This window comes from Odocoileus virginianus, chromosome 10 (assembly GCF_023699985.2).
Source record: "Odocoileus virginianus isolate 20LAN1187 ecotype Illinois chromosome 10, Ovbor_1.2, whole genome shotgun sequence".
NCBI lineage: Eukaryota > Metazoa > Chordata > Mammalia > Artiodactyla > Cervidae > Odocoileus > Odocoileus virginianus.
The window spans coordinates 46,961,945-46,976,005 of NC_069683.1; the positions used below are offsets into that span (position 1 = coordinate 46,961,945).

The 14,061-nt window shown below is 40.0% G+C and overlaps 1 protein-coding gene across 2 annotated transcripts in view; it reads right to left on the reverse strand.

Annotated features, from left to right (window-relative positions):
* UBE4A (ubiquitination factor E4A) overlaps positions 1 to 14,061 on the reverse strand; it is a 38,759-nt gene that overhangs the window by 7,363 nt on the left and 17,335 nt on the right. For both annotated transcript variants that reach the window (XM_020886697.2, XM_020886698.2), the window contains 8 exons: positions 13,357 to 13,690; positions 12,176 to 12,296; positions 10,100 to 10,404; positions 8,408 to 8,540; positions 7,177 to 7,364; positions 5,087 to 5,187; positions 4,865 to 4,978; positions 3,207 to 3,381 (listed from right to left, as the gene is read on the reverse strand). In XM_020886697.2, the coding sequence (XP_020742356.1) occupies positions 3,207 to 3,381; positions 4,865 to 4,978; positions 5,087 to 5,187; positions 7,177 to 7,364; positions 8,408 to 8,540; positions 10,100 to 10,404; positions 12,176 to 12,296; positions 13,357 to 13,690 (1,471 nt within the window). The remainder of the gene's footprint in view (positions 1 to 3,206; positions 3,382 to 4,864; positions 4,979 to 5,086; positions 5,188 to 7,176; positions 7,365 to 8,407; positions 8,541 to 10,099; positions 10,405 to 12,175; positions 12,297 to 13,356; positions 13,691 to 14,061) is intronic.

Consider the following 14,061-nt stretch of genomic DNA (forward strand, 5'->3'; position numbering starts at 1 on the left):
AGTTTGATCCCTGGGTTGGGAAGATCCCCTGGAAAAGGAAATGGCAACCCACTCTAGTATTCTTGCCTGGGAAATTCCATGGACAGAGGAGCCTTGTTGGCTACATTGGGGGTAAAGAGTTGGACATGACATAGCAAATAAACAACAATCATATAAAGTACTATAGGATAGTGATGATTTATACCCTTTTTAACAACCACATATGATTGCACCATGAATTATTTATTTACTCTACCTTTGTTGCTGGATATTATGATTGTTTTAATTTTTTTCCTGTTAAAAGTATTATACTAATTGATGAACTTCAGTGTGTATACATACACCTTTTATTTATTTATTTATTTATTTTATTTTTTACATACACCTTTTAAGACTTATTATATCCTATAACAAATCTGTAAGAAACTGACTGCTAGGTCACTAATTTCAAAATACATACATACATGCCAAGTGCACAAGCCAAGTAGAGTACAGCTTGTTTAGTATTGCTGGTTCTTAATTTTTCCATTTTAGTCATTATATATTGACTCTACTACTGGTGAGAGTTTAGTTCATATTCTTGTCCCTCTTCTCCTAATATAAATTTCCCTAATATATAAGCAGATCTTTGGAGAAATAATTTAGATTTTTCATTAAGAGCATGAAAATATCACAGCAGAGCCACACAGTATTCTAAAAATTATATAAATAATAATAATATATATATAGACACATACCTTTTTTTTGCTGATATAGCAAGATACTTTATTGGAAAGGGGCGCATGGGCGGAGAGCAGGAGGGTAAGAGAACCCAGGAGGACTGCTCTGCCATGTGGCTCAGTCTCAGGTTTTATGGTGATGAGATTAGTTCATGGGTTTTCTCTGGCCCATCATTCTGACTCAGGGTCCTTCCTGGTGGCACATGCATTGCTTAGTCAAGATGGATGCCAGGCAGAAGGATTCTTGGAGGGGGCAGGGCACATGGCATCTCCTTTTGACCTTTCCCAAATTCTTCCGGTTGGTGGTAGTTTAGTTCCATGCTCCTTACCAGGACCTCCTGTCATAAAATAACTCACGCTAATTGCTACTATGGTGCCTGGCCAGGGCAGGCAGTTTCAGTCAATGTGTTTCCCCTAACAACTCCCAACTCAGAGACTTCATGCTCAAGATACTTCTTGGGAATTGGGGCAGAGGTCTCTTTGTTCAGTAACTAGTTCCAGCTGACAGTGCTTCTGCTGCTAAGTCGATAGAGTCATGTCTGACTCTGTGCAACCCCACAGATGACAGCCCACCAGGCTCCTCCATCCCTGGGATTCTCCAGGCAAGAATACTGGAGTAGATTGCCATTTCCTTCTCCAAGGCATGCATGCATGCGAAGTTGCTTCAGTCGTGTCTGACTCTGTGCGACCCTATGGACAGCAGCCCACCAGGCTCCTCTGTCCACAGGATTCTCTATGCGAGAATACTGGAGTGGGTTGCCATTTCCTTCTCCAGTGAGCTGAGAGTGGGAATACTTTTAATAAAAATTTTAATTATTTTTTTGCTTACTTGTAGAGTACCTATCATTAAATCTTTCTAAATTCTCCACCAGAAATGTAGAACTCTCGAAAACAGTTTTTGAGATGTTTTTTGGAAGTTTCCGTCCATCACTCCACTCTGGACTCCAATCTTATAGGCCTGCAGTGTGGTGGTCACACAGGCTACCTCCATCAGCCTGGGACTTCCTTTGTATGTCTCTGAGGGATTCCACTTTCCTCCTCCATTTTCACGGAGTATGTCTATCTCTCTGTAGCTTCTCAAGAAAGGGTACACTGGAAGTAAATTTGATACCGTCACCTCTGAAAATTTCCTTACATTTACCCTCAAACAGGATTGACAGTTTGGCTGGCTATAGAATTCTAGGCTAAAAAGATGATTTCCCATCAGGACTGTGTTACAGCTTCAAATGTCACTGTTTGATATTTGAAGACATTTTGACGCTTAAACCATTGCACATTACCTGATTTTTCTCGGGGACCTTTTAAGATCTCCTCTTTACCCTGATTTTCTAAAACACCTTAATGATATACCTTAGTGTGGGGGTCTTGAAGATTCCCTGTGCTAGGCACTTGGGGGCTCCTTTCTGATTTAGAACCTCTTAGTTTTGGGGAATTTGGAGGGTATTATTTCTTTGCTCCCTTTCATTTTTCTCTTTTGAGACTTTCTAGATTGATATTTTCTTCTTCTTTCTCTTCTAATTTCCATCTTTTTTTTTTTCTGTTCTGCTTTCATTGAAGAGTTCTGTGAATTTATTTTCTAACTGTCCTACTGACTTTTCAAAATTTCTGAAGTTGTATTTTCAATATTCAAGAGCTCTTGTTCTTTGGATAATCTCTGGTATTGCCTCTTTGTTCTTGTCTTATGTATGCTCTATATTTTTTCATCCCTCTGAGACTTACAAAGATATCTGAAGGCGTTTTTGGCTATTATTTGTGTTAAGAGGATTTTCTCAAATGCCTGGTGATCCTTGGTTGTCATTTCATGTATGTATGTGTATGCTTAGTCACTCAGTTGTGTCTAACTCTGTGACCTCATGGACTGTAGCCCACCAGGCTCCTCTGTCCACAGAATTTTCCAGGCAAGAATACTGGAGTGGGATTCTCCAGGGGATATTCCCAGCCCAGGTCTCCTGTATTTCAGGGAGATTCTTCACCATCAGAGCCACCAGGGATGCCCCCATTTTATATATAACCAATATAAATTATTAATGGAAGTTTTTACTTTTAGATACAAAGTCTTGCAGTGTGAATTTTCTACTTACAGCACATCTTATTTCTGACTAGCTGCAGTTTAAATGCTTGAAAGATCATGTTACGAGTGGCTACTGAACTGGACAGTGGAGCTACAGAGGGAGTGGAGATAAACGTCTCTGATCTACCACATTTAACCAGAGTTCAAGGATATTTTTTCAAGTCAACACAAACACCCCCAGGTATATTTCTATGGCTATGTTGTCCTCAAGAAAAATGACACTGACTTATGCTTTCTGGCAACTGTGTGAGGGTGACCATTTCCTCATTTCCATGTTAACAGTGGGCAACATTCTTTCTGAAGCTTCTCTAGTGATTCACTTCCTCTCAGACTGTGGAGGAGGATACTGTCACCAGAGCCTCAGCGGGGCTGATCCCTCAGCTGAAACAGATTTTAACCACTCCATTTTTGGGGAAAGCAGTATGTTGTGTCCTTACCTGATGTCAGAAACGCAAGGGTACCGATTGTTTCATTGGACATGATGTTATGGAAACGTGCTAACTGTCCAAACATCTGTAGGCCAGCCTCCTTCTCTCGGCGGGCTTCTGGAGTCAGACTGTCCCATTCACCTCGGTCCTTCTCAATTTGCTGAATCTTTATCTTGCTCAAATACTACAGAAACCAGAGGTGGAATGGATCAGAGGACAAAGTGTATTGAAAGGAAGATGATATTTAAGAGGTCCTATTTAAAATCTAGTCCACTAAGCTGGGAAAACCAAGGACTACATAAGAGACAGGAGGCTTTATTACGTTTAAAAAGAAATTGTGGCGAGATTTCCCTGGTGGTCCATTGTTTAAGGCTCTGTGCTTCCAATGCAGGGGGTATGGGTTCCTGGTTTGGGAACTAAGATCCTACATGCTGCATGGCATAGCCTTTAAACATTTTCTTAAAAAAGAAACTGCGGAAACATTGTCTCAGTCTGGGGAGAGTGATGGGTTATTCCCCTGGAAATATTATAGTCTATGAAACAGAAAGGAGGATAAACAGTATATGAAACATTGATAAAAGTAAACAGGCTACAGGGAAAAAAAGCTGACCCCTTCCTGAAAGAAGGAAAACAAAACCACCCCCCAAAACTGCTTATCAAAAAACAAAGCTCTATCAAATATGCAAGATGTCTGGAAGGAGAACCATAAATATTTAAAACCCTCTACTTCTCATCACTCTTGCTGTTGCAGCAAGCATGTTATGCTTATAGTCCCATGGAGATGCTATCTGTGTCATTTGTTCTGTCACACCAAAATTTTGCTGAGAAAGGTCCATTTATTATAGGACTTGTTTTCTAAGGCAACAGATCTAAAAATCTTCAAGTATGGGATTATGATCAAAGGAGGAACACTTTTTCACAAATTAAATGCAAGTTACTGGGAGGCTGCTAATCAACACGAGGAATGTGTGGGCTATCCAACAGACTACCCTCATGACTTACCTGCTCTGTCTCCCCTGGGTCACTGCCCTGTCTTACACCTGTTGCAGATAAAGGGAATTTTTATAGGAGCAAGAGGCAGCTCCACAAGATATGGTTAAGCAGAAGGAGCTGAGTGGCCTCTGGTGTATGTTGTAAAACTCATGTTTCAGATAGACCTAAAGATTTGGGAAGCAGTGGACAAATGAAAAATACTGATGATTTGGAGTCTCTATGTGAAAAAAATTACCCAAACCAGAGACTTTTTTCAAATAGTGGCATAAAAGTCAGAGTCTTTTAGGAAAGAGGGATAAGGATCATTGCTTTGGTTGTTCACTGTTACCAATGTCTTGCAATGGAAGAAAGATGAAAGTCACTAACTGAATGAAGATTCTCTGATTTCTTTCTGTACTGCTAGACTGATTAGTTGGGCCAGTCTGGCCTTTCTTTCACACTTGCTTTTCCATTCTGCCAAAATCTCATCCTAGCTCATAAGGCTTCGATGACCCTTGATCTTGGTCTCTAACGGAAGAATATCTATCAAACTATAACAGCAAGGTTGGCAGTACATTACTTGCAAAATTTTGGTGTCCAAGATAGGTACTTGGGGCATAAGGATTGCTCTGTTATGACTAAGAGGTAAAAAGTATGTATGATGGTATAAGAGCAGTTAAATTTGTTTGTTTTACCTGTATGGCTTCATCCAGAAGGAAGATGGCATCATTCATTAGCAGGTTAAGAAAGCGGAGGAAAAGTGGAGGATTCATGGCTTCTAAATTCTTAGAGGCATAGTCAGCCAAATCCTGTAAGACCCAGCCCAAGAGAACACCAGTTTAGTCTAGAATCACAACCCACTGGGCTTATCTGCAGCAAAGATAACTCAGTCTTGGTTTCACCAAAAACACTCTCACCTTAATGCTCTCTCGATAGGTATCTGTTCCCCACATGTACTTGAGGATGGGATACATGGGGCGGCGGTAATTAAACTTCTGCTCAAACTGATGGGGGTCTCCTGGAGTAAGGTAGAGTAAAACATCAGAAAAGCCAGTGCCATTAGAGAAAGAATATGAGCTTATGTCTATGTGCGGACAGATGGATATCAATCCTGTCTAACTCTTTGTGACCCCACAGACTAGCCCACCAGGCTCTTCTGTCCATGGGATTTCCCAGGCAAGAAAGATGGAGTGGGTTGACACTTCTCTCTCCAAGGGATCTTCCTGACCCAGGGATTGAACCTGTGTCTCCTCCATTGGCAGGTGGATTCTTTATCTCTGAGCCACTGGGGAAGCCCTATGTCTATGTGTAGCCATTTTTAAAAAATTCTGAATGTGTTAAGGATACTGGTAAAGCCAGTCCTGGGAGTTTATAAAGATCTAGAGTTGTAGCCAAGTGTTAACTTACTTCCTTATCGACAGAACAAGAGGGAGACAGATATAAAGGATACAGACCCCAGAAAAGGATGAGGACTGAGCTGCAAAATAAAAAGCCAAGGGAAACAAATGCTTTCACATCCAAACATAGAGTGCTTATCTGACTCTGAATGAGGCCTCTGAGCTCGCCATTGTGGCAGTGACAGCCACATGCAGCATGGGTCACTAAGTAATCCCCACATTCTTCATGGATAACATCCCAACTGTGGGGTCAACTGGGTCCTGATTACTCTGAAAAATCAGGCCAGGAGCTGAAAATCTGAGGCTTGTACACCTTTTGACATGCCAAAGGTACCACTAGAGCTCTATAGGCTGGGTCATATAATAAAGGAGGAGTGTGGGACTTGGAGTCAGAAGACTTCGGTTTTCCTTCTGGCTCCACTTAATGCAAGTCTCTTAAATCTTTTTCAACTTCTACTTTCTCAGAAAATAAAACAGTTATAATTCACCCTTGGGACTTCCCTGGTGGTCCACTGGCTAAGACTCTGCATTCCCAAGGTAGGGGGCCCAGGTTCATTCCCTGTTCAGGGAACTAGATCCCATGTGCTCAATTAAGAGTTTGCATGCTGCAACTAAAGATTCCACATGCCACAACAAAGACTGAAGATCCTGCAAGCCACAACTAAGACCCCGAGCAGCCAAACAAATAATTATTTTATAATTCATCCTCTAGTATTACAACCAAAGAGTTGTAGTGGCCATATAATGAGATAATTGCAGGGTTTATTGTGCAACTTCTTATACACATATATGTATATATATAAAATTAGAATTTACATATACTACCTCAATCATCACTTCAACCCCATTTTACAAATGAGGAAAGTAAGTCTCAGAGGTAAGCAAGTAATGAAGTCCAAATTCTAATACAGAAAAGCAGTCAGTAAAATGCTAAATATCGCTTTAATGTTAACTGTATTTATCACTGGATGGTAGGACACTCCTTTAAAGGGGTCTTAAATAACTGCTTTGCTATCTTGTTTACTGGTTGAGATGGGGTACTGCTTAACTCAAACACAGCATCTCAGGGTTAGAGCTCAAAAGGCCATGAGAGAAATTAGGGAATGTTTCCTGCTGTTATTCTTAATCTAACAAACTGTAGGAGAGTTAGACTGTCTGGACAAGATAAAAGAATATATCAATCACACTGTCTTAGTCGTCACCGTTCTGTAATTTTGAGGCAAGAAAAATATAAAGTCTCAGGTTTTAACTGGACAGCCCAATTTATTTGAATATGAGTCTATAAAAAAATATAGTAAAGTTACTAGGAGTATATGTCTTTCTTTTTTAAAGTGAGACAGATTTGATTCTACCACTTAGTTGTATGACATAAACAAATAATCTTTTTTGAGCATCTGTGTCTTCATAGGGAAACGGGGATAATACAGTAAAACTTTCCTGTATTTTTGACAAGGAAATTTTAACAAGGTGGTGACAAGGAAACAATGTGAAAACAGCACTTAGCATTAAGGTAGCACATGGTAGATATTCAGTAAATGATGGCTTATGGTATTTTCCATATAAAAACTGATTAAGCGATGCATTAGCTTCTTGATTCTAGATTGCTTTACCTGTAAACTCAATGTCCACAAAGACCTTGATGAGAGCTTCTGCAAGGTGGGATGCATAGGGAAAGTTGCAGAACACACGTTTCCGGTGGAAGACACTGGATACCAAGGGATTTGGGGTCTGATCCATGTGGGGCATCACTGCTTCCAGCACCTCAGCCAGTTTGGCCCTTAGGTGGGGATTCTTCATCCTATGAATAGGGCAGAAAGCAAACTGAGGAAGCAGAAAACTTTACCCTCAAATTTATAACTGTTTTTCTCCACATGAGGAATCAAAACATCATATCATCATATAGTATCTGTATTATCTGTACAGAGAGTTACAGGAGAAAACAGGACTGAGCAGTTTTAAGTCTGTCAATTTCTTGGGGATGTGCAGAGTATACCATTCAGCTCTTATGATCACAGCTTACTAATAACAAGGGTGAGTAGTTAAGTTTCTATTTAATGCTCTGCCACTCTGTTTATTTCTCTTTAATAATGTCTTACTGTTTACTATTCTCTGACAGCTTCACCTGGGATAAACTTGCCTTTCCAGGCTTTCTGGGGATAAGGACCAGGATATAATTAATTATTCTACATTACTTACAATGCATACCTGGTGTACCTGACACTTGTTGGTTTAGAATTTCTCCCTAGGCCCGTTCAGTTCAGTGGAGGAGTGGGTTCTATCTACGTCTCAGTGACTCAGCTCAGGGAACTGTGGCTCTGTACAGAAAATTCTCACTTACGCACACATTGTTTCCTTTGGTCTACCACCACCAGGAAATCAGAGAAGCAACTCTACAGGTCAGTGAGCATCTTCCTCTGGGAAAAAGGACTAGAAGCTGTGAATGGTAAGTCTTGAGATCAGAGAGCATTTACCTAAGTTTACTGCTCATCCAATTCAGGACTGTAGAGCAAACTCTGTTATCAGACATTAGAAGATCATTAGCGCCTGGCAAGTTCTCCGGCATGAAGGTTAAGTATTTTAACCAGGGACTAGCAGGGGAATTCCCATCTGGTACCTTACATGCAGGTTCAAATTCTCTGTGGGCAAAGTCCTTTGTTTATTATGCCTCTCAAGTATGGGATTTTGGGCTACTCATAAGGATAGTCAGGTGATTCATTAATGTTAACACAACTTCTGAAGGCAACCCCTTATGATTCAGGCTTGTTTATTTCTTGGCTTAGAAGTCTTCTGAATGTTTCACAGCTCTGCACTGTGACAAGAGCCACGCTTTCAGCACTTCACCTTTCTATGCTTCCAGTGAAAATGGTGATAAAATGAAGGACATGTTCCAAGGAATCTGCCGACGTCTCCAAGATGTCATCGGCAAAGCGACGGAGAAAAATGAGGAAATCACCCAAGTTATCTGCAAAAAATTCTGAGAAAGAAAATTTTCACTGGAATTAGCCAAACATCTGACTCTTTGTATTAAGTGGTATTTAAATTTTTCTCTTTTACTCTACTTAGTGAAGGTTTACAAGAACCCCAAATGTCTTGCAGGTACTAGGAAGGATGATAGTTAAAAAAATGCAGAACCTCCTTTGAATGTAAGGCAATTTTTAGTTTTATCCAAGTAAACAGAAGAACAGTAGAGATATAAAACATTGTTAACACACCACTGCAGTTTAAGAAAGTACACCATTGGATATATACTTCCACACTCAAGGCTAACTGAGTTAAAATAACCTGTTTAGATGAAGAAACTTGAATAGAGATGAAAACATTAGATGACTATGGTCATCAGTCTCTGGGGTGCTCCACTGATCCTAGCCTTCTTGTATTTATGACCTTGTATATCTCCTCCTCCACTACTCCAGAAATGATGGTATGTTATTTCCATAATTAGGTTATAAAAGCCGACAGCTTCCATTTTTGTCCCCTGATCTGAGAGACGCCAGCTGCCATACCATGAATAGTTACTAAAGAGAGTCCTGTGTGGCCTGGAAAAGAAGCCAGCAAGCAACTGTGATCTGTCAGCAACCACATGACTAGGCTTGTAAGCAGATCCTCCAGCCCTGGTCGAGTCTTCAGATTCCTATGGCCCTGGTGGATAGCCTGGCTGCAACTTCATGAGAGACCAAAGTCAGGACCATGCAGCTAAACTAATCCTGGATTGCTGACCTGAGGGAACTGTGTGTAATAATGTTTGTTGTTTTAAGTTGCTATGTTTGGGGTAATCTGTTACTCAGCAATCAATGATTAGTACAGGGATTAAGAGCATGTAATTTGTACCAAGGGGAAAAGAAGTGCAGGGGGATAAATTAGGAGTTTGGGATTAACACATACATACTACTATATATAAAATAGGTAATCAACAAGGACCTACTGTATTTCACAGGAAATTTCTCAAATTTCCCAATTATATGGAAAAAAACTCTGAAAAAGAATGTATGTATGTATATATATAACTGAGTCACTTTGCTGTACACCTAGAACCAACACAGTATTGTAAACTAACTATATTCCAAGATAAAATAAAAGTTAAAGAAAAAAATATAACCTAAATTTGATGGACAATATCTGCTGACCCCTCAATCAATAAAATAGACATACACACTCTCCGTTCTGGGTTAACCAAGAGGAGATGACTTTTTTTTCCCTAAAGACTAGCACGGGGGGGAGGGTTAGACAGATAAATTTATAAGTCGAATGACCAATGATATTAAGATAGAAACTAACAGCTCTGAAAACCCTGACTGCACTTCACCCTCTGAAGATTATTTTCTGATCTGCAGAGCAGTGGCAACATAACTGAGGAACCAGCTGTCAGTTCTCCGAGGCTCTGACCAATAGTCATTATCTACGAGTTTGAGTTGTTTCTCCAAAAACAGCTGAATGATAGCTAAGGTAGGATATTTTGAGTATTATACTTCCAAAGTGACCCAGTTAAACTCAGATGGCTATAAATAGGAAGTTCCCAAGGGAAAGCCAGCTCACCTGGCACATAAGCCAAAGAACTGTAGCCATCTGGCAAAGGGAAAGTCAGCTCCATCAGCTGGGAGCCCTCGTTGCCTATGGCCAGCTGAACCAGGAGAACAGCCATGGACACCTGCAAGTTTAGGCAGTTTTGCAGCATCTGCGGCTCAGTCATGGCCGTCTTGGTAGAAAGATAGATGGTCATCAGTCGTTCAAACTGCTCCCGGAGGTTGTCAGCAGCAGGGCTGGAACTCTGCTGAGCGTCCCGCCAGGCTACCTGCAGCCGATGCAGATTCTGGTTGATTTTTACCATCTGATCATGCAACCTGCCCTCAAGAGAGCAGAAGAGACTGGGTCAGAAGGCTCACACACAGATGGTTGAGTACAGACTGTTTCTGAAAAACAAATCCTCATATATTTATTCTAGTATTCCCTTTTAGGATGTAGGGCTGCGGTTGTGATGACACAGATGTCACAAAAGTTACTGACAGGATGGGGCTGGGAGCAGAGCACTGGGAAAATGTTACCAAATATTCAACATATAGTTATTTGCCTTTGGCTGAAATGCACTATCCAAAGAATAGTGGCTTGGTTGAGCAGGGTGTAGACTGGGCTTTTATTATGTACAATATATAATGATTACACAAAGTACAAGATAGTTTGACACCACCCAAAGGCAATAATTGTACTTGGATGTGGGTATATGGACAGTCTTTTCATGGTTAGTAGAGAACTAAAGCTGGTGAGAATAGAATTCAGAATAGCAATGGTGGTGATGGTAGTGGTGGTTTAGTCACTAAGTCATGTCCAACTTCTGCAACCCCATGGATTGAGGCCTGCAAGGCTCCTCTGTCCTTGGGATTTCCCAGGCAAGAATACTGGAGCGGGTTACCATTTCCTTCTCCAGGGGATCTTCCTAACCCAGGGATCAAACCCAGGTCTCCTGCACTGCAGGCAGATTCTTTACAGACTGAGCCACCAGGCACTTCGCAGATTAGCAATGACCATATATAAACCAGAAGCCACCTGGAATGCAACCTAACAGCAGCTTCCAGTCCTCAGATGTTCAATAAAAATTAAATGATTCTTCAAAAAAAGTCATCCAAATGTTCTCTAATGAAAGGAAGACCCAGAGTTCAATGTCATGGAGAGTTGTGTCTGCGTGTACAGTTCAAACTCATTCTCTTTGGCTCTGTGGATGATGTCTACAGTTAGCTAGACTTTCATTTTTGTGTTTTAATAGGCTAATAAATACATGGTAAGTTGTTATCTACTGTCTCATTTAAAATATCAATGACAGAGAGAGAAAGTATCTCTAGTAAAGATATAATTTCATTTTTTGAAAAATCTGATGACCTTTGAAAAATGCTATGTCATTTTAAGTTTCCCAAAAAGCCATTAAAAATTCCTGTCCTCAATATGCCTTCCTATAGACTATAACTATGAGTGAGTAGCTATTTTTCCCCCTTATTTATAAAATGTTTGTCACAATCAGCTAAATCAGAGGGGGAAAAAAAAATCACAGAATGACATGCGGTTAGCCAGAACCAGACCATTTTCGGAAGTTACACACCTTAGCTTTCAAATTTTCACACATGCAGAATCCTCTTTGATACAGATTTTATAATTGTTCTGAAATCTCTTAAAACATTTCTTTAATTTTTGTCAATTTTGTCTCTCTATACCATAGAATAAAGCTTTCTCTTTTTTCATCAGGCATAATAAGTAATGAAAATTGAAGAGCAGAATGTGAAATATTAAATGAAAATTCCACTTGTATGGATGACAAAAGGAAGACAGTGATTTAAAAATGTCCAGATCGAGAGAAATATATAGTGTATCTTTACACTATATTTATATTATATAGTGTATCTTTAATTTTTTAAAAAGTTTAACAGGTCAAAAATGCAAAATAAATTCAAGGTACATGGATAAAGCCAGTTGATCTAGACACAGATTAATGCGTATAATGCCCTTTTCCTATTAGATCCTAATGTAGGCCTTCAGAATAAAGTGAGATTGTTATAAGACTCACTTTTAACCTTCTGATATCAACACAACCAAACAGTTCTTTCCCAATGACATTACAGGAGCTACCTGTGAAATCCCAAGTACAAGGTGTACTCCGTCAGGACAAGGTTCTCTGTTACAAGGTTGTAGTTCTGGGGAAACTCTGGCTCCCGTACAGCTGGAATCAAACATGTCTCTTTGTCCAAACCTCAAAGAAAGGAAAAGGAAGAGTAAATGTCTTGCCATAGACATCTATCTTGGCTCCAGTGTCCCCTTATTCTAGTTCAACTTCCATCTTCCTTCCAGTGAACTGAGTAATATCTTCTTAAAAACAGATCTTATAACATTCCTACTCTATTGGTCTAAAAATGTCTTTTAGCTTCTGTCTATAGAAATGCAGTTAAATCTCTTTAGCTTGATCATGAAATCACCAAAAATTAAAAGGAATGATAGATAGCACTGTAGATTTTCCCAGGAGATAGGTAATCATTTGTTACTATTCTGTACTTTTCTGTATATAAGATTATTTGCTTTTGAGCATGTGTTACTTTTATAATTAGAAGAGTTAAAAAACTGGGAGGAAATACATAATAATTAAGAGTGATTCATTTCGAGTGGTAGGACTAAGAGTGGTTTATTTCCTTCTTTTCACTTCTCTGTATTATTTGAGTTTTCTCCAGTTTGGCTTCAATATTCTTCCTCCCTAGGCTTATTTCCTGCCAATTTCCATACCCCTTCCCCCAGTTACCCATGTTCTAGCCATGTGGAGCTTCCCACTGCTCCTTAGTTGTTTCACAGCTCTGTACCTTCATAGTTATTTCCTCTATAAAAGGGACTCCTTTGCTTGATAAACCCAACACATTTTTTAAGACTCAGCTATGAAGACCTCCACCTTCTGCAGAATTCATCATTTACTCCCTTCTCTGGATTCCTATAGCTTAGCCCTAGACCATATTATGATGATCTTTTAACATATCTGCCTCCTTTTGGAGCCTTTGAGTTCAAAAAGGACAGGGACTGTCCTTTACTCATTTACTTAAGAATGAATGAATGACTGAATATCCAAGTCTGCCAAATTCAGATAGAAGGTCTCAGTAAAGCATAACACCTAAAACTATCAGTTTTTAGGTCTGTCTTTTAAAAATTTATAATAGCTTTTCTTTTTGCCTTATCTTCTTTAAGGAAGAGGGACCTTTGTGGAAAAGGATATAGAAGTGAAGGCCTTATGTTACATACACACAGTTTTGAGAAGACCAGCTCCCCCCTACCTCTCATGTGTACATTTTTAATTTTTCGTTCTTCATCATTCAACTCCTTCAGGGCACAGTAAGTAGGATTAAAGGTGAGGAGCCGAGAGGATCTGGGTTTGCAAAATGGCTGGCATAGCTTCAGGAGAGCAGCACCCAGATTCAGAAAGAAGGCATCCGAGGCATACATTTGGAAGAAGATTTCTGGCATCTGATTGGCCCAAATCTTGGTGCGGCCTGCGTTTGCATGCAAACAGTTTCCGAGCCAGGACAAGATACAGTGTTTGGTTTCTGGAGAGAGCTGGAGTAGGTTCTTCAGCATCTGGTAGATCTTTTCATGGAACCGAGCCATGAACTGTTTAACCAGAAAACACAACCACAGAACATTCCAATTGCACAATCCTAATATTTGTTACTCTCAAACCTTAGCCACTGGCAATTTCCAAAAATACATGAATCCTGATCTTTCCCTTACTCTCCTTGTGCCTTACCCTGCCCCCCCATTTCTGATTAAAAAAAATAATAATAATTCTGGGCATGTGTAAGTCTTCCTGATGAGCTGCCCAACTACAGCTAGCATTTACATAGCTTTAGAGTAGGGGTTGGTACACTTTCTCTTCAGAAGGCCAGATGATAACTAGTTTCGGCTTTGCATGCCATACGGTCTCTGTAGCACCTATTCAACTCTACCACTGTGGCATAAAGTCAAGCCATAAACAATACACA